The following is a 20,629-nucleotide window of genomic DNA, read 5'->3' on the forward strand; positions in this document are numbered from 1 at the left end:
ACGCAGTCACGCAACTAGTAACTAAACCTCGCATCAAAGTCTTTCCACCTCGGTACTAGTAACAGACGCGAAAACCGTCGGCCAACGCCATTTTTAAACACCAGTGGGCGACATCACACAGATTGCAGCAACAAAACCCCCTCAGAGCTGAGGTCGGGGGTGAAGGGTCGTAGTTGAGATTGAAAAAAGAAACAAACATGGTGGAACACGGCGAGATCCGCGTGGTTCACCGAGGCGGCAGCAAAATCAACCACCGGGAGCCTGTCATCACCCATGACTCCAGGTATGTGTGTGTCGTGTTGAGCAGAGTTGTGTCAACAAACGCAGAGACGGCGAAACGTTGCCTTGTTTTCAAGTCAACGTTATATGAGCTACTACGTGCTCATGCTAATGCTAGCAGTTAGCCGCTAATGCCGGCTGCGGCTGGTGTGTGTGTGAACGGGAGAGCCTCTTTCTTTGGTGTTTCGACCAGATGGGCGTGGTTTTGAGGCATCCTTTTAGTGTTTAGGCACGTATCCACGCCCACCTGGGCGAAGCACCAAAGAAATAACCTCGCATCACCAGTCTTTCCACCTCGGAGGAAAGCCTGGTCTGCGTTCCAGAAGACAACATATGATCCGGTCTAGACCACGCCTACTGAAAAAAAAAATGAAAAAAGAATCCTCTTTCCGGTTCTGCCTATCCGGTTTTGCGGTTTAAATGGAATAGAATTTCCCCGTGGGATAATACCGACGCTAAATAGTCTCCGGATAGTGCACGCACATTTACATTTAAAAAATAAGCTAAACAATGCCGTATCAAGGATTTTATTAGCACGGACCTATTTTGGGGTGAGACGTCTTTCCGGTTCTGCCTATCCGGCCACTTTTTCTTTTTTTCACACCGGATCATATACCCGAAAATGGAATGCTGCCCAGGCTACCAAAGAAATGGGGGAGTCCCGGGTGTGAATGTTGTTTACAGTGGTGGAAGGAGTACTCACATGTTGTACACATGTTGTTAAAGTATCAATTGCACAACGTAGATATACTCTGTTACGAGTAAAAGTCTGGCATTCAAAATGTACTCGAGTAAAAGACTGCAAAAGTATTGGCATCAAAATATACTTAAAGTACGAAAAGTACTCATTATGCCGAAATCTTCCATTTCATGTTTTCAAAATGTGTAAAATCGTTTGAAAATAGCCGATCTACAAGCTCACAACGCGTCGCGAGTTTGTAGATTGGCTTTTTTTCTAATAGCCAAAGTCTATATAGGGCTAAAGTGGTTAATGTATGTTTTGTAATAATATTTAAACTCTGCAAAGTAACTATTAACTAAAGCTGTCCAATAATTGTAGCGGAGTAAAAGTATAATATTATCTACTTGAGTACATGTAGTTAGTTACTTTACACTACTGGTTGTTTACTACAATGGTTCTCAAATATGTTCATGTCAGGGACCCCTACACTGTATATTGATATGTACTGTACTAGGTCGCCCAAACCCATTTGAAAAGGTTTTGTGCCAGCAGGGAGCCGGGGACCCTATAAAACAACATTTGTATTTTTAGATTAGATTTAGTGCATAATTCTACCGCTGTCTATATACTGTATAGGTGGGACTGGGGAGATAACACTGGAGAGGATGAAACCTATTCACTGAATAGTCATTCTTATACATTCTGTCATTGGGTTAAGTTCTAGCCAGTGAAATAATAGCGAAATTAAACCTTTAATCATTTTGCTGGGGACCCCCTGGAACCATATCAACTCAAGGACCCCTCATAAATAGACCACACTTTGAGAAGAACCACTTACCATGCTAACTTGCTGTGCAGTACCCAGTACACTACCCACCACTCCATCAAGACTTAACATGCATACATGACCTCGAGATTCATAACTAAATCATTAATCAAATCTATGTATGTGACAACTGACAGATAATTGTTTTGCTCATTTTATGTCAAGGTTCCTACTGGTTCCCTCAGGGGAGTGTGTGAAGGTGTTCAGCACACAGACAGAAGAGTCTATCCATGATCTGCAGGGCCACAGAGACATGGTGACAGGCATTGTCCTCAACCCCTCCAACCATCTTCAGGTTCGTCAAATCCTCATGTCAGGAGGAGGTGTCATCTTGCATTGAGATTTAGGACTGTTAACTTATAACAAACTAATAGTCCCTCATTCAAAACGTACTGACTGGTTCCCCTAACCGTTCAACTCTGTGTCTGTGGTCCAGCAAACCGTTTGCATTTGTGGCGTAATGGAGCGACTGATGTTTATATATAAAATGAAACATAGTTTTATTTACAGGAGTTAGTACCAGAAAGTCAGTACCAACTGAAACAGAATCTATAAATATGTGTGAGATAGTGTACACATTAAATGATAGAGCAAGTAGTACAAGTGTAGTTACAGAATTATTTTATTTAAATTTTAAGGCTGCAATGACCAGTAATTACACATGAATATCTTACAACCTAGTGGGGTCGATATATAGTGTTTCCCAACATCACCCTGCATGGTAAACAGTTGAATTTAGGAAAGATAAAAGAATATCCACACAGGCACCGGAGCAAACAATTTCAAAAAGCAAACAATTTCACTGTTTGCTTTTTATCCTACACCTATTGTAATATATTTTTTGGACTGCATTCTAAAAAAAAAACTTTACCCAGCGATCGTCACTGTGTCTTTTTGCAGGCATACTCTTCGTCAGCAGATGGCACTATCAGGCTGTGGGACTTCACTGATGGTATCCTTATCAAGGTATGGATGAATTATCTCACAAATTACTCCCCACTGTCTCCACTATTGTTTTCCGTTTATGAATTATATTTTAATAAGTCCCCCCAGACAGTCTGTGTGACAGTTATGTTGATCTTTTCCAGACATTTGTCATTGGATACCCCGTCTACTCCATCTATACCTCTGCAAAGCATGCTGGGGTTGTTTTCCTTGTTGTTCCAATGGCAAGTGAGAAAAGAGTTGGTAAGTTTGACCCTCAATTACATTGAATACATGTATTAAGAACACACAGAAATAGAGAGACTTGACCACTTTCATCCTGGCGTCCACATTTTGAGCATGTCATTATATTATATAAAAAATAGCAAATAGATCTACAAGCTCCCACCTGTTGTGATCTTGTAGGCTATTTTCGCTATTATACATTTTATCCTACAAAGAAAAGTATATTGGGCTTAAGTGGTCATGCACTCGTCTCTCCCCACAACTACAAACACCAACTTAGTGTGAACTATTTCCCAAACACACGGTCAAGAAAAAAACATCAAATCCCATCATTCCTTGCAGAGATGTTCCAGCTGGTGGCCATTAAGCTGCCTCAGAGCACAGAGCAAGTAGTGGACGCCACAGATATGTCTGAAGTGCTCCCTGATGTCGGCTCTGACCCGGCAGCCATCTCCATTGGCAGAGGGGTTTGTACACCACTGACTGCTCTGAAATAACATCATGAATTAATCTTTAAATGTGATGGACACTCACTTGAAAAGAGGGACATTTTAAAATACATTATATGCCAGTGGTTTACAAAACCTGTCATCCTTGCAGGGTGAATATATTGCTTCAGCTAAAGGCTTGCTGCTGCAGGTGTACTTCTTCAAGAAGCAGAAGTTTTATAGGTGAGTAATGGTACCCACTGTTGAATTGACTCAGCTAGACACATTTCAGGTACAATAATGATAGGGTAATACTATCAAAACATCATTTTCAAGTTTGATGATCAATTATGACCGTGGGTCTGTAAGAGGTGGGGTGTCTGTCTCTACAAATGATAAACATTCGATACTAAACCAGTCCATAACATTTGGGGGTGGATTTACATTAGGAGCTAGTTTGCACGACGTGTCTATCCGTGAAGACTGTGCGATGTGTTCCTCACTGTAGTGAAATCATCCAATTACAATGGCAAAAATGACATTACCACACCTCTCCCAGTAATACTGTCAAGATTACTTTAGCCTATACTAGATGGGCACATTGAGATTGGATCACTTGATTCAAATGTAGGGTGCCTTACCCTTCTTAGCCACTTCTTAGCCATTATGTCTTTTCTCGCCAATAGATTTCCCCTAAGTGTAAATTCCAAGAAGGGAGCCAAGAACACATTTACATGTGTCTCTTGTCATCCTAAAGATGACTGCATTGCTACTGGACATGAGGATGGCAAGATCCGCCTGTGGTGAGTGAAATTAGAACACAAGTCTCAAGTTTGACACTTATTGTTCCAAAAGAGGATTTTGGTTTTACAGCATTTATTGTTAAAGCATTTTATTCATTGTCTTTTCTATTGTAACTTTATCATTTCCTCTTGTAGGTGTATATAGCGCTGTATGTGTGATTTCAATGTATGTCTCTGTACCTGTCCTCCAGGAGAAACTTTGACCACCGCAAAGAGTACACATACTCTACCCTCCATTGGCACCACAGTGCTGTCAAAGCACTACGCTTCAGTCCAGAAGGTACACATGACAACCACTAGTACTGCCTCACTCTCTGCCTTACGCTGAATTCACACCAGCAGCTGTATTTCGCTGCCATGTTCTGAGAATGCGGTAAGGTTAAATGCATTGTTTATGGAGAGAAGTGGCCGCTACCATAGCAGGAGGCGGAGCTAGCAAAAAGCAGCCAACCACAAGCACGCTGTGCTCTGAACTAGGTTTGGACTAGGTGCATACACTCATCCTCACAGTAGTCCGTTTCTGTGGTGCCGTCTTGATATATTAATGTCTTAATGCTTAATATTGTAAAGCACTTTTGAATTGCCTTGCTGTTGAAATGTGCTATACAAATAAACTAGAAGTAGCGATTATCGATAACAAAGTTTCAAACTAAGTTGTAGTGTAGCAGTTTGCTGGGGTAGCTGCCGGGGTACCAGTCAGAGTCCCAGTCTGACAAAAAGGGTTAAATAATAATACACAAACAACCGTACAAGGGACTGACAAAATATTATATCAACCCCTGAAACAAACAATCAACACACAATACCATAGAAAATCATAAAGAAAATACACACACACAGAGTAACTCGTTTGCCAACAGTGTATTAAATTTGATTCCCCAAAACCCCCCAGTCAGTGTTCAGTACAATATCACAATTCCAAAAGGTAATGTTCAGATACAGATCAAACAAATGTTCATTACCGCAAAACACTGTAGCGCAGATCAAACGAAACGTTCATTAAATGTCCACCTCCGCAGTAAAATAAACAAGTCAGTCAAAACGTCACTGTCAGTCACTCACAGTCAGGAGGACGCTGTGAATCTCCTTACAGAGTGGTGATGTAGGTCTGTTTCCTCATCATAAACCCCTCGGGGTGATTCACTTTAGCGTTGGCGGCGAGCTGTCATAAACCGGTGTTACCTCCCGTAACGAGGACTGGAGCAGAGGACACAACAGCAGCAGTGCTCCGACGGGTAGACGACCACCATCCACGTCTCCGATTACACCACAGCGTGGTCTACAAACAAACGGACTGTTTAGCGGGTCAGAGGGAGGCTAATAGCGTGAGGGAATCTCAGGACACGACACCACCTGTGTTTGACAGGAGCCGGCTCGTAGTCCGCGCCATCTTCCCTTTGATTCATTCATAGTTTCCTGGAGAGGCGTGGGAACGGGTGACGTAGGGAGCAGTGTTAAAGGCGCAGATCGCCACAGTAGGTGTGAAATTAATAAAGACTGATTAATTAATAAAATATATGAATCGTTTACAAACGAGCTGCCAGAGACCATCATGTGTCTGTACTTCTCCCTGTCTGTGAGCTATGCTGCCAGGCCCAGGCACTCAGCTGGAGCACAACTCGTTTTACGAGAAGGTCACTCATACAATGGACATTTTATTGCATTTTGCAAATGTCTGCACTATGAACATTCGCTTGAAGCTGCTGGTGTGAATTTGGTGTTGTAACTAGACACATGGTATGGAATTATTAAAAAAAACGACAAGCAAGTTATTTGTGTGGGTGAGATTAAACCAGGGAGCTCATGAAACGATCTCACCAAAGGAAAGATCAATGTTAAAATCAACCAGCCACTGCGGCAGAACGTTTTCCTACCCTGTTCAACTATTTGTATTTCTTGCACTGTTTTCTGCCAGGTACTAACCTGCTGAGCGGAGGCATCGAGTCGGTGCTGGTTCAGTGGCGTTACGGCCAGGACAACCAGAAGGACTTCCTGCCCCGTCTAGGTGCTGCCATCACGCACATCGCAGTCTCACCAGATGGATCACTCTTCTGCACCTCTCATGAGGACAACAGTGAGGAGCCAGAGATTTTGTTCAGCGCGCAGTTGGAATGGTTTACAACAGGGGTCTTCAACAGGGGGTCAGGGACCCCTAGGGGGTCCTCAGAGTTACTACAGGGGGTCTGCCAAATCTTCGTGTGATATGATTTTGTTTTTGCATTAACCACTTGAACCCTAGCATCCCTTTTCTTAGCATCCTAGCATCCCAACTTTAGCCAATACTATATTTAATACAATATAGGGGGGTCCCTGCTTCATCTCTCTCGGCTAGGGGGTCCTGAAAACGTTGAAGACCCCTGGTTTACAATAACACAGTCAATGCGTTATAACAAGTGCACCAGTCCTCATAACAAGTGCACCCAATGTGAGTGCGAAAATTGGGCAGCGACTTCTCCTTGAATGTATTTTTAGTTGAGCTTCAACACTATTGTGGTCGTGACAGACGCTGTCTGCAAATGTGTCCACCAGAGGACACTGCACACCTGCAGGTTACTTTGAAGGAAGTGTTCAATCTCACAACTGGTGTGAAGGTGCTCATTCCCCATTTAATCTCTGGCCTATATGCTCCGTCATGACAAATAACAAAAATAGGGCATAGCAGTGGCGGCCATTTTGTGGTGCTACCGATAGAAACCGCATTATTTTGTCCCATAGAGATTTACGAAAAATATTTATATAAATTATTTTAAGCCTGGAACCAAGCCACCCAGGCTCCTGGTGAATCATGACCATAAAACATTTGATTCTGCGTCAAAGAATGTTTGAATATTTAATTATATTATATTCTATATTTAATAAATACACTTTTGTTTGCTGTTTTCAAATATTCTTTTGACACAGAATCAAATGTTTTATGGTCGTGATTCACCAGGAGCCTGGATGGCTTGGCACCAGGCTTATAAATAATTCATATAAATATTTTTGGAAATCTCTATGGGAAAAATGATGAGGTTTTCTATCTGTGGCACCACAAAATGGCTGCCACTGCTATGCCTGATAGGCAGTTTATAAGCTCACACTGTGTCACATTGCAATGTGTTGTGCTTGTAGATCTCATCTGCTATTTTAACCATTGATGAACATTTTGGAAAAAATATATGCAGTATATAATGTTTGAAATGTTTTGAAAATGTTTGAAGATTTTGGGAAATGTTCACCTATGATGACATGCCCAAATTAGGGACTCTAGGTTGAAAGTGGTCAAAGAGAATTAAGTGCATCCTTTTATCCACTGTGCCTCTCCTCTTCTTCCAGAAATTACCATCATTCAGAACGCTATCAAAGTGTCTGCTGTCATTCAAGGCCTGGTCAAAGGTGAGAGTCGACTCAACGTTCAACAGCTGTTCTCTGTACATACAAAACATGTCTGCATGGAACCATAAATAATCTTTGATCTCTACAATTCCTGGAGATCTACCTGCTGTTTGAAAGTGCTGCATTTTTGTGCTGTCATCTGTCCATTGATGCCAAATATAATCTGTGGTTGTGATATGGAGGGAAATCACTCCAGATGTTTATTATCCACCATGGGCAATTTGGGATGCAGGCAGAATTAAATGTTTACAATAAGACAAAAAAAAGAACTCCAACCTCTTCTCTTCCAGGTGAGTGTGTCAGGACGGAACTGATAATGGACCCACGGAGCAAAGCCCTGGTGCTCAACGGCAAACCAGGCCACCTACAGTTCTACTCTCTCCAGAGAGACAAGCAGCTGTACAATGTAAGCAGTATAGCAATATAATAAATCACTATATTCATCAAGTACATAAACTGTGCAAACTAACAGCAGGATCTCACATTTCGTACCCTGGGATGTTGCAGAAAAATCCAGCTGATGTAGATTTTGTAGTGCAGTAGGCATCTACCTTAGATCCCAATGGATACCCTATGCCACAGAGTACTGATGTTTGACCTATATTTTGTAAAAAGGGGAAAAAAAGAAAACGATTGAATTGCAAAATCTTGAAATCTACTTGAAAAACCTTTTTATTAAAGTTTCTATTGGAGAACATTTAAGCAAACAAATAAAAAGAAATAAACACAAGTAACCTTTTGAAAGATTTAAAATAAATGGATGTACAAGCTCCCAATGTGTAGCCGGACGTTGGGAGCTTGTAGATCTGCTATTTTTGAAAACTTGCCCACATACTCAAAATAGGGACATCAGGTTGAAAGTGGTAAAAAAAACAGCTGCATGATTGCAGATACCATGTCACATAATGGCAGTAAGACTACGTACATAACTTAGATCATGTGGCTGGTCAGGCAGCGAGTTTGTGGTACTGTAGGTGAATGTCCCACTACACTTCAGAGTAGTATGTTGAATAAGCTAGAAAGTGACTAGACTTTCATCATACAATATGCTTTACAACTTGTAAATTAGGTAGCTTATGGCTAGAAGCCTTTATTGGTCTCACGTGCGTTTTTTACAAGTGTACTGAGATTTCAGTACCTGGAAATGTCACAGTCACGTGTTGTGAGGTGGTTTGTAGGGCTGAAAGTTCAAACATGTACGGTACTTGGACTGTATTTTATTAGTCATATAATATGCCCTGACTTCCCATCTGCACTTCCTGTCTTAATCTTAAAACTCTTAATTGCTGTTCAATTACTTGAAATATCCTCAGGTGAACTTTAGTGCGGGTGTCCGTTCTGTTGATTCAGACATTTTACCAGTCATAAAAAAAACATGAATTCAGATTTAATAGAATTAATTTGATTAATTGCTTAGGCCTAACTGAATAAAAAATAAATAAAAAAGGATTGAAGACCAAATTAAAATGCTAAAAAGCTATGAGTCATGTTGTAGAAGTAGACTGTTGTGCTGTGTTCCTCTACAGTTGGACATCGTGCAGCAGGAGTACATCCACCAGTCTGGTCTTCGGCAGTTTGAGGTGGTGAAGGCAGCGTTCGATGCCCGTGGCGACTGGTTGGCAACGTTGGAGGAGAGGACACAGAAAGACTCGGAGCTGGAGATGAGTCTGAAACTCTGGTCATACGACGAGCAAACCCAGAGGTACAGTTACAGTCTAGAAGATGTCTCAACGTTCCCGGTGGTCATTGAGAACGGGGGACTTAACGTTGAGTTGTAATTGTAAACTGCAGCATCTGAACCAACCAGCTATAGGTGGAAAGAAGACTATTTTGACAAAAAAACATTTACTAGTCCTCCCATCGCTGGCTGTGACCTGTAACCTTTCGGAGGGGAAAGGCTTGAAACATAATCAGAACTTAATCACTGTTCAATATTGTCTGCAAATACAAGGGATTTGTTTTAATGGGATGCTGCACATCAAAAGTCCCTAACTCCCATAATCTTGTTTCGCTTGCAGTTTTGTGCTGAACACCACCATCACAGCCCCCCATGAAGCCAAGATTACAGCCATGTGCTTCTGCTGTACCACAGACACCCAGACCACCACGCTGGTCACCACCAGCCGGGACGGACACTTCAAAGCCTGGCAGCTGGCCGAGCCTGCAGACTCGGAGGGTAAGCCGTCTAGCCCAGTTCCATCCTCACTCAGCTGTTGGCCTCTAGATGGGGTTTGAGTCATTGGGTCTGGATCTGGTTTGCTTGTGCTCATAATACAATATTTCTCATTGTTAATTTAACTCTGAGAGTGTTCAAATTGTTATTTGGAGTGTTCATGTTCATTCCCTGTTCTATGAGCAAAATAGAAATGGTTTTGAATCAAATGGGATGACAACATATTTGGTTATCCTCATCTTGCCATCATCATAGGACAAACTTAAAAGAATCCCTGGCTAACAAGCCAAATATGCCTTAATACATTATAATTGCACTCTATAACTGAAATAACATTTTAAAAACACCTTAAATTTATTTTAGAAACAGTTAATCTTTCAGTCAATTACGAAGTATTAAGTTGTTTTTATTTTCACATGCATTCCATAAATTCCATAGGGCTAGACCACACATGGACAAATGACATCATCAACCTGCGACGGGCATTGCCCCTATTGAGTGAAAGATTCTTCAATAAATAAAATATTTAAGGTGTTTTTTATTTACAATTATAATGTATTAAGGCATTTTGGCTTATTAGCCAGGGATCCCTTTAACAGTGCTGCTACATTATTAATCACCAGTGTGGTCTGTGTTTGTACTTGCATGCATTTTCTTGCCATCTCCTTCAATGTTTTACACCTTATACACACATATGTACAGTATTTAACATATATGTCCAATGTTTATGTGAATAGTTTTTTTTTCTGGATAGCCCCAGGGTGAATCAAACACTTAACCCTCACATAAAGACTGCTTCTGTTCTGACGGTAGACATGAGACAGTCTTTCCCACCAATTGAATACTTTTTTATTCTCTGTCTCTCAATCTCTTTCTCATTCTCCCTCTCTGGCAATCTCTCTCTCTCTCTCATTCTTTCTTCCCCTCCATGCCCCCTCCCCCCGTCTCTCTCAATCCTGCCTTTCTCTTCATGTGGGCCGCGCAGATGAAGGGCCCTCTTGGTCGTGTGATTTCGTGGGTGCCTATCACGGCTTGATCCCAGAGCGCTGCTGTTTCTCGGCCGACGGCTCCCTATTGGCCGTCAGCTTTCAGGAGGTGGTGACCGTCTGGAGCCCCGCCTCCTGGGAGCTCCTGACAACTCTGTCACAGCCACCCGGTGCCATCAGGTGATGACCCCACACATAATGGACGGACGCACAAACACAATGCAGGCAACCCTAACCCTAATGCACACATATTTCATAGTAAGGGTGCAACTCGAGAGATCAGGGTTAATTTCAGGAAAGCAAAATGGGTGAAAAACGAGTGACAGCCTTTTACCATCCTCCATGACCTGAAAACCCCCTGAGGAAGTCCTGGCGACCGGGCCAATATTTCAAGAGGTCCATTAAGATTACAAAACCTACAGTTTGGCCCCAATTTGAGCAGGAGGGCACACATGGAACCACGGATCCATTTGGTTCCATTTGTGCCCTCTCAGAGTTAAATTAACCCTGATTATTTTACAGTGTAACACAAAGACACAATCAAAAAGCAAACTTAACTGCCACTTGTTGCCATGCAGCGGCTAGAGTTCTATTCATGGAGTTTGCTCATAAATCTCACTGCCTCCTCCTGCTATACAAACAGGAAATAGGCTCCTCCTCCAGTGATCCACAGTACGTAACCACTTAAGCCCACTTATACTATCGTTTTACCCAACACGATGCATTGCAACGCATAGGGAGCTTGTAGATAGGTTATCTTTGAAACATTTTTGAAAATGCCTATAATGACACGCCCAAATAAAGTGGTTAATATACAACACACACACACACACACACACACACACACACACACACACACACACACACACTCTAACATAGCAACCAACTGTTTGGAGTTCTGTGGTCTGAAGAGGCTCCTCTGTGTCTTAGAGGAGTAAACGACTTTTGACCTTACTGGTAGGAAATCAAGAGTGTTCCCCCTCTCAGCAGATGGGGAATGCAAGAGTCTGGACAGAAAAGTCAAACCATGCTGGGTGCCCTCCTGCTCAAATTGGGGCCAAACTGTAGGTTTTGTAATCTAAATGGACGTCTGGAAACCTTGGCAAACCGCCAGGTCTTTTGAGCTGGGGGGCTCTCCGGTCATGGAGGACGGGTTTTTCACAGCATTTTGCTTTCATGAAATGAACCCCCATTTCTAAGTTGGTCCCTCAGTAATGGGATAATCTGCACCCGTACTAACGATAGCCCAGTAAACTTCGTTTTTTTGTATGGCTCAAACACCCCAAATATAAAACCTGAATCGCTCGTGACACCCAAGTGTTCAAAATATGCGGCAAAGAAATGGCCATCGCCAGCATAGACGAGTTGTTTTGGTCAGCCATCTGCGGTCAAAAGTGTCAGATGAACACTTTTTCTGTGTCACTTGGAAGCTCAAGTGGAATCCAGGAGTAACAGCATGGTGAGGTGGAAAGGAAAACCAGACATTAAGAATCGGCTGTTTTGACAGCTGCCCTCCACACCTTGCATAAGCGCCTCCCTGTTGTTCTGTATAGTTGGTTCATATGTGAGAGCATCCAGTCGAAACTAACTTCACATGACTTGCATGTTCCCATTTGGAGCACCCAAGCTAATCCTATGAAATATGTGTGGTGAGAAGAGGTGGTTGGTAGGGGGTAGTTGGAAGGCTCTTTGTGGACTAGCCACCAGGATTTACATTTACATGCAAGGAGTTGAGTTGAGCGACCTACCCAGAGACAACTGATGTATTGTATGATGTGTGTAACATCTAGTATTTTGGAAAACGGTGTGCCTCGTGTTAGGCTTCATTTATATTACAGTATGTTATGCGGCAGTGTCGCATGCTGCAAATGGCAGATCTACAAGCTCACAACATGTCATAATGTGATGCATTGTGAGCTTGTCGATCAGCTATTTCTGCACACAAAGTATAAATACGGCTTTAGACTGCTAAATTGTCACTTTTGGTCACTGTTGCCCACCAAATGCAAAAATCTATGCAGGGTTTTCATTAATCTTGTTAAAAATGATCAATAGGCTCTGATTTCTAATTCATCCTTGTCAATTGGTGAGGAGACAAGAGCAAAGTGCAGCCGACCATATAAGACCTTAGAATTAATTGACAAGTTTCACGATTACATTGTGAAATATAACCTCATGATTTACTTTTGATGTCATTGTGCAGTCATAGGGAAGGGAAAGACATACATCCTGTGTTAGCTGATCTAAGTGTGCAGGAAGGGTTGTAGGAGTGGATCATAGCCTGGAGGTAGGGTTTGGCCATGCCCTTGATTGCCTTGTAGGTCATCACCAGTGAAGGGAATACAGAAGGGAGGACATATGAAAATGTAGGCAGGTTGAAGACCAGGTGTGCTGCAGCATTCTGGATCAATTCAATCAATCAAACTTTACAGTTACAAGGTAAGAGTAAGTGAAATTGTTGTCTGTGCACTCAATATTGCAATTATAAGAAAAGTAAAAATAGGCAAGAGAGAATAAAATATAGAGGAAGGAACACTCTTCTGAAGTCTGGTGTTATGGCTACCGATACTCCGGTATCTCTTCCCTGGCCATGGTCACAGCAGATTATGGCTGGGATGTTGTAGGGGTTTGATTGAGGACGTTTTGTATTTGCATAACTATTTGAATACATCTGTGTTAAGTGTTTTTAAGAGGTATTGAAAAGTTATTCTGGCCAAACGGGTGCATGTAGTGTACAAAAATAAGAGGCATTGAAAACTAGTCAATGCAGTGACTAGTTTTGTCTGAAGTACCAGTAGAGAAACATATAATCTTTTGTGCTCCAACAGGGATCTTTGTTTCGGCCGACTGAGCTGCTCCAAGTATCTGCTGGGAACCACGACCAAAAACCTCCTCTGCTGCTGGAACCTTCTCACCTGCTCCTGTAAGTGTGCGTGGGGCGTGCGTGCGTGTGTGTGTACACCTGTGAGGGCCAAATGTCCCTACAAGTATTGTAGGATTTGAGAAATTTGGCCTATCTCTCTGTTCTGCCAATTCAATTCAATGGGGATTTATTTGCGTGAGAAAACATACGTTTAAACAATACAATCAAAACAAAATAATAGTTTGTATAAGTAAAGGGGAACAAAGAAATGTGTGAACAGAGCTGTGTTACATTGTAACTTAGAGAAATGTATCTTACAAAACCCATAAGAATTGTGTATTTGCTGTCAGTAATAGTCCACATACGTAGGAGAGGTTAGCTTGGGATAAACTTTAGGAGTAAATGGCAGCAATATTTCAATGTTTTGTATTCACTTGGTATAAAACTCTCCTTCTCTCTTTGGCTCTCTCTCTACGCGGTGTGTCCATCCCGGCAGTGGAGTGGAGTACCTCTATGGACGTGAGCCTGCTCCTAGCCGACTCTGCATCTGAGAACGTGGCTGCCTTCTGCAGTCAGGATGGCAGCACTGACCGTAAGTCTCTGTCAGCAGCACTGACCACCCAGACCTCCCATATTCCACTTATGTCAGTCAGAGAGTAAGTGGAAACACTGAATGTGATCTCAAGTGATGGACCAGGCCCCCTACAGGCCACCTGGTTTAATATTCTGAACTGGAGTGGAGAATGTAGTACACAAGGTTATGAACTTGAATAGATATAGTTAACTTCCCTTTTGGCTGGGTTAGGACTCCAGCAGGGGCACGTGTTGTTCCAGACATTAAAGCCTGATTTATACTTAGTTGCGCACGGGTGTCACTAACCGAATGTAGCCGATCTACAAGCTCACAACTCGTCACAGCACGATGCGTTGTGAGCTTGTAAATCGTATTGGTAAATACTTTTGGTGTGCGATACGTCGTACAATTAAGTATAAATCCCATTGAACATACCAGTCAGTCACGCGTTTGGCTTTGGAACAACATGAGCACCTCAAGAATGGTCTCTTTTTGCCAGTTCCTTAAATGTAACCATAAACTAAATGTTTCCTCATTCCTGTGTTTTCCTCTGTCTCCCTCCTCCTCCTCCTATTCCTCTGTTGTCTCAGTGTTTGTGTTTAAACCCAGCGAGCCCCGGCCGCTGTACTCCCACAAAGCCCTGTGTTCAGGGAAGGTGACGCATGCCGTGTTCGCCCAGCGTGACGACATGCTGGAGAGCTGCGAGGAGAGCCTGCAGTGGCTCAACCGCTCCCAACTCTACTTCTTCACTCAGTACATGGTATACCACCACCTCAAACATGTCCTCAAACACACGTTCTGTGCAAAATCCAGAGAGTTAATTTAACTATTGAGAGCGTAAAAAATGTATCTGTAAGGCTTACATTTACGCGGAATGTTACAGTCTTGTCAAAGGCGCCAACTTTGTAAAACCAGCCCTGCAGGTTGGTTTAGTTGTTGATAATTTCCTTTGACTTTTGTGATTTATGTGTGAAGACGGTGTCATGTTAAATGTTATAATACCAATATAGAAATATATTTTGGTCTTGAAGACATTAAAATGTGCTGGGCTGGCTAAGTAATTATACAAGGCTAACTTGTGTGTGAGACTGTGCGAGTGACACTGTGTGTGTGTGTGTGTGTGTGTGTGTGTGTGTGTGTGTGTGTGTGTGAGAGAGAGTGAGTGACTGTGTGTGTCTGTGTTTAACACATTGTGTGCCAGAGGTTTATTAAAATTGGGTACGTTCAGTGCCTGCATATCTTCCATCCACTCGTTGATACGTTTCGTGCTGTAGAAGCCCCGACGCGGAAGTGCATGTAAACACAGCGTGCGTGCGAGACGGTGGAGGGTCCCGACTAACGCCTGGAACAATAATATTTCTAACGCGATCCTCCATTGCAGAGTGATCGCCGATCGAAAACGGCTCACTTCCACCACGTTAAAAAGAAATGGAGATATTAAGCTTTTAGTCAAGGAGTTAACATGGATCCACACCTGGCCTCTCCTTCTCAGAGACTCCTTGGATGATCCCAAAGTTTCGTTAGAGCGCCCCACTTGGGCCCCACGTATAATAAACGGACCGTTTATGGCACTCCCCGCATGGATTCTCAAAAACGGTCCGGACCGTTTATGGCACTCATGGGTTAACTGATATGGGCTCTTCTTTCCAGGATCTGATGACATTCCTTACCAAAGTTGAAGAAGAACGTCTGGTGGCTTCTATTAAACAGGTAGGCTCCTATCTCAGTCAAGGAGTATTAAACTCCCGTCTGTCTGTATAGAGGCTATATAAGATCCTCACATGCCCCTATCTGACCTGCATACAAGCAAATAAAACGTTAATGTAGGTCGGTGTCCAGTTCCGAATCCAGGCTCTTTGACTGCTGGTCGCAGTGAACGTACATTCTGACATTCCTGGTGGCTCTTCTTCCTCTGTCTCAAGCTGGTGATTGAAGACAGTGTTGCAGTGACGCCGTTCTACCTGTTGCTGGGGAAACACAACCAGCAGCAGGACAAACATGAGCCACTGAGCAGTTTGTCTGCGGAGAGAACGCAGCTCCCACAGGCCTCCATCGCTGTCAAGGAGGTGAGGAGCTTTCAGTTCTCCTGAAAGACATTACATGGAACCTCTCTGTCTCTCACTACCCTGTCTTAAAAATAGTGAAAACAGCAGATCTACATGCTCACAACGCGTCACAATGTGACTTTTTCGGAGCCTGGTAGATCTGCTGTTTTCACTATTTATTTTTTAATAGTTTCGTTTTTTTTAAATGTTTGGCTATAATGACTTGCCCAAAATAGGGACACCAGGTTGAACGTGGTTAAGTTTGAAGATTCAAGATTTGTTTTGTTACATCTTGTGTACGAATATTTAAGAATACAATTATTTTGTCTGGTTCCTCAGACATTGTAGCAGCAATAATAATAAACCCATAAACAATAACAAAGTTAAAAAAAGAAAAATCATTATAATCATAGAGTAACAGTAAAAGAAAAGGACAGAATAACCAAGATATATGATCTCGGATTTTAAATGAAAATATGTTTTTGTAAAGAAAATGAGGCATTTGAGTGCACAAGTAACAACAGTTGTTGTGCATGCATACTGCATCACATAATCACAATGTACTGGGTTCCTGCAACACGTCCCGTGTCCTCCACAATCATCTCCTGCCTTCTCATTTATGTTTTGTCTACCGACTAAACAGATCAAAATAAGCATTAAAGATATATATTTAAACAAACATTTTGGACTCCCTCAGAACAGACAAGGCCTCACTGCCTTAAGTCATCAGTGTCAGTGTGATATTTTGTCATCTCTTTTTGTGTCCATGGCAGCTCCTCCACGGTCCCGCCCACGTGCTCCCCTCCACCTCCGTCCTCTGTTCCATGTTCACTCGCTCTCTCCTCATCTCAGCCACAGGCGCCAGGTGAGTTAATAGAAAGCCTTATTGTTGCCGTCGGGTAGAAACCTTGTATGTCCAAAACCTTACATTTTCACTAAATAAATAAAATTAGATAAAAACAGTTCAAATGGATCCAATGTAGTTATTATTTAGTCACAAGCTCTTGTTAATACTTTATATTGATAAATGAAACTTTGAACTATGGGGATTCAAGGTTTCTGCCCGACAGCAATCATATGAGAGAAGAAGTCTTTATTATTACAGAGCTTTCAATGTTCAGGAAGCCTTAATCAAGGGCTGTGTGTGTTGGACATTGATGTGAAAAGGATTGTCACTGTAAGCCAGAGTCTCCAGCTGGAAGGCCTTGTCCTTCATCTGGTTTGCAAGGAGAGATCAACGTGTACACTCTCGATAAAGGTTTGTGGTGCTGGGAGTAAATCACCTTAGATAAAATATTCACACAAACATCCATACGCCTGCACACAATGTTCTCTGCTTTATAGAGCAATGTTTCGGTCACATAGGGACCTTCATCAAGATGACGAAGGTCATGGAAGAGATATGGAAAGTGACCAAATAATAATCCTGTTGTCCTGAAAAATATGATGTTGTTGTCCAAGTGATGACTGGATACTAGGTTTTCACAAAGTAGGAATTGGTCAGGGGAGGGGAGGGGTATGCATTTACAATGGAAATCATATTGTGATTTCCCCCATTGGGGTTTTCAACAGGTGGTCCTTGGACTACTGGTGGTCCATGAAGGTATTGCATGTGGTCCCTGACCACATGCAATAAAAATGTATTTATTTTCTTCCACGGAACGGTGCACTAAATGACCTGGTGACATATGATAAAGTGTCAATAATATTGTCAGTTACTGGGAGGTCAAGAAAAGGGAGTTTGAATCTCAAGAAGGGGAAGTGTACCGGATTGCCTGAGTGAGTCATCATTATTAGGAAATGTGCCAATATAATCGCATGTGTACTGCTCACTCATACATAAGATACAAATCAGTAAATCAGTTAACATGAGTTTAATGGAATGTTGGATAAAGAATAGAATAGATCAGTGGTTCTCAACCTTTTTTTGAGCTCTGGACCACTCGCATATTTCAGTTAAATAAAGCCTGGGCTTGATATAATTTGTTGCATGTAGTGTTGTGCAACAAATTAAATCAAGCCCTTAACAGTCATTATTTAATTTCAAGCTTTTAATCCCACACCACGCCTATTAATTCAAATATTTTCTTACATTTAATGGACTTATGAATTGTTTTAAAAATATATTTTAATATATTTTTAAATATATTTTAATACATTTAATTTATTTACATTTTCCCATGGATCACCTGCAGGCCTAATTATGCCATGGACCACTAGTAGTCTTGTGGACCATTGGTGGAGAAACAGTGGGATGACATGGGATGCATAGTATTTAAATGTTACCAAAGCACTCATATTAGCCCATATCCCCAACCAACTCAACAGTGGTCCCCAGGTTGATTCTTAGTCAGGGTGGTGGTCCCTGGTTCACAATCAGTTGAAAACCCGTGGACTATAAGAAAGGTTTAGCCATTAGCTGTATGTTTTTTTTTTTTTTTTTTTAAGATTTTTTTTTGGCATTTTTATTGCTTTATTGGAGAGGGATAGTGACAGTATGACGACAGGAAGAATGGGGAGAGAGATGGGGGAAGACATGCAGCAAAGGCCGTCGGGAACGGGACGCGAACCCGCGGCACGCTGCTATTAAGGATTTTCAACCAGGGTGCCTAGACCGCGACGCCACGGCCTAGGCCCATTAGCTGTATGTTTTACAGCGATACAAATAGTTGGTTGACTTATCCCCTTGACACCTGTCATGCATGACTATGCTGACTATAAATGCTGATTTATTGAGCAGGGTAACTAATGTGAGTTCCCTGATTACAATGACATCTTGAAAGTAAATGGTTTCAATCAATAAAGAACTTTTTTTGTCACTGAATCCTCAGCTTGCCACTTCTATCAGCTGATAGCAGGAGCGGCTGAACTCATGTTTTAGCATTGTCAACACTTAAAATGGGAGCAGCCCTCTCCTTTCTTTTAATAATTTAATGCCATCAGTCGGACTCGGTACCTCACAAAGTTATTGGTTGTGCACCCTCCCTCTTATAATACTACAATATACATATAATTAAAAAACTATAAATAATATAACAAAAAGCCAGACGAATTGTGTCTGATACTGTCCATCCCCTCTTTAAAGAATTCAGATAACTACCCCCGGGAAGACGCTACAGTATGTGCATGCTGCAGCAACCAAGAATCTTTACAAAAAGTCTGTCTTGAATGCAATAACCTTTCTAAATTCATAAACATGTTTCACACTGACTGGAACAGTGTCCTTGATTGTTGTCTGTTCTGTGCATGTTGTGTTTTACTGTGAAGCCGAAGGCGCATTTCCATATAGTGGACAATAAAGATTAGCTTATCTTATTACTGCCATATTATCAAATATGAATATATGATAATGGCTTTATATCAGTATAGTTGTATGTCCTGGAACATTCTCTTAAAGTGTGACAACTCTGACGAGGCATTTGGTATCATGAGCGGACACAATGCAACTAAATGTCAAGGTGATTCAGCAAATCTGGAAAAAGGGTAAAAAAAAAAGACCTCAAATGTGGGAACAATCAGTAGTTTCCTGTTTATCTCTGGAAAATATGCTGAATCATGCCAAACTCCCTTTAACTCGTGGTGTTCCATTATGTGTATTATTTTTTTTCCTGTGGTCTCAGAGAGGAAAATGAACCCAGAGAGGAGGAAATGGAGAGCGAGAAAGAGGAAGAGGACTCTGAGGGGGAAATGGAGCTGAGCGCCAAAAGACAGGAGCAAGTGACCACGTCACGTGGGCCCCCGGCCCTCACCAAAGCCCAGGAGAGGGAACTGAGGAAAGTCAAGAAGTTAGATCACAGCTGGTTCAGCAACATCCTGGACTCTTAACATGCATGACCGTGCTCAACCACAGACACATTTACATAGTAGGGCTGCACAAAGAATTGGGGGATTAATAAAGTTTTATCCTATCCGATTTTATGTTTCACAATTATGTCATCGTGAAGCTTAGCCATTAATCTTATTTTGTCGGCTGTAGCACCTTGCCCTCACCAGGTTACACAAGGTTTAATAACCAGAACACTGCACAACCCCTCTCCCCATCTGTCAGGCACACAGAGATGCAATAAAATCAGAGGCCATTTGTTTGTATGTTTTTTTTATGTGGACCCCAGGAAGACTAGGTGGTTGCTATGGCACCAGCCACCAGCTCCTTAATAAAATCAGAGGTCATTACATACTATTTGATCAAGGATATGGTTCTAGTGAACAACAAAGGCATTTAGAAAATTAAAACAAACGTCTTTTCCTAGAAATCAGAATCGCTATTACAGTTATTACAATATTGAGCAAAATAATCAGGATTATAATTCTCGCCATAATTGTGCTGCCCCATGACAGACATACAGTATACGACACACACACATGTACAATCCCTCATACTTTTCTAGACATTGTATTGTAATAAATAGATCTGTTTTGATTAAA

General features: G+C 41.9%; 1 protein-coding gene across 1 annotated transcript; it reads left to right on the top strand.

Moving 5' to 3' along the window:
• The first annotated feature begins 147 nt into the window (after positions 1-147).
• Positions 148-20,629, top strand: wdr75 (WD repeat domain 75). Its single transcript, XM_084085311.1, has 21 exons — positions 148-283; positions 1,953-2,082; positions 2,688-2,753; positions 2,876-2,975; positions 3,300-3,424; positions 3,558-3,628; positions 4,072-4,188; positions 4,380-4,468; positions 6,104-6,262; positions 7,504-7,563; positions 7,854-7,969; positions 9,090-9,265; positions 9,582-9,739; positions 10,722-10,902; positions 13,551-13,645; positions 14,082-14,177; positions 14,750-14,919; positions 15,810-15,869; positions 16,082-16,225; positions 16,978-17,069; positions 19,825-20,629. The coding sequence occupies exons 1-21, from the start codon at positions 198-200 to the stop codon at positions 20,027-20,029; spliced, it is 2,496 nt and encodes an 831-aa protein (XP_083941437.1). The 5' UTR covers positions 148-197; the 3' UTR covers positions 20,030-20,629.

Source organism: Gymnoscopelus microlampas, assembly GCF_963454915.1.
Source record: "Gymnoscopelus microlampas genome assembly, chromosome: 17".
Taxonomy (NCBI): Eukaryota; Metazoa; Chordata; class Actinopteri; order Myctophiformes; family Myctophidae; genus Gymnoscopelus; species Gymnoscopelus microlampas.

What these genes read in the sequence shown, in the direction of transcription:
- wdr75 (XM_084085311.1), top strand. Translation starts at nt 198, where the DNA reads ATGGTGGAACACGGCGAGATCCGCGTGGTTCACCGAGGCGGCAGCAAA. An exon ending in CCATCTCCATTGGCAGAGGG is followed by an intron (nt 3,425 to 3,557) that starts GTTTGTACACCA and finishes TCATCCTTGCAG; the next exon opens with GGTGAATATATTGCTTCAGC. An exon ending in CAGCCACCCGGTGCCATCAG is followed by an intron (nt 10,903 to 13,550) that starts GTGATGACCCCA and finishes GTGCTCCAACAG; the next exon opens with GGATCTTTGTTTCGGCCGAC.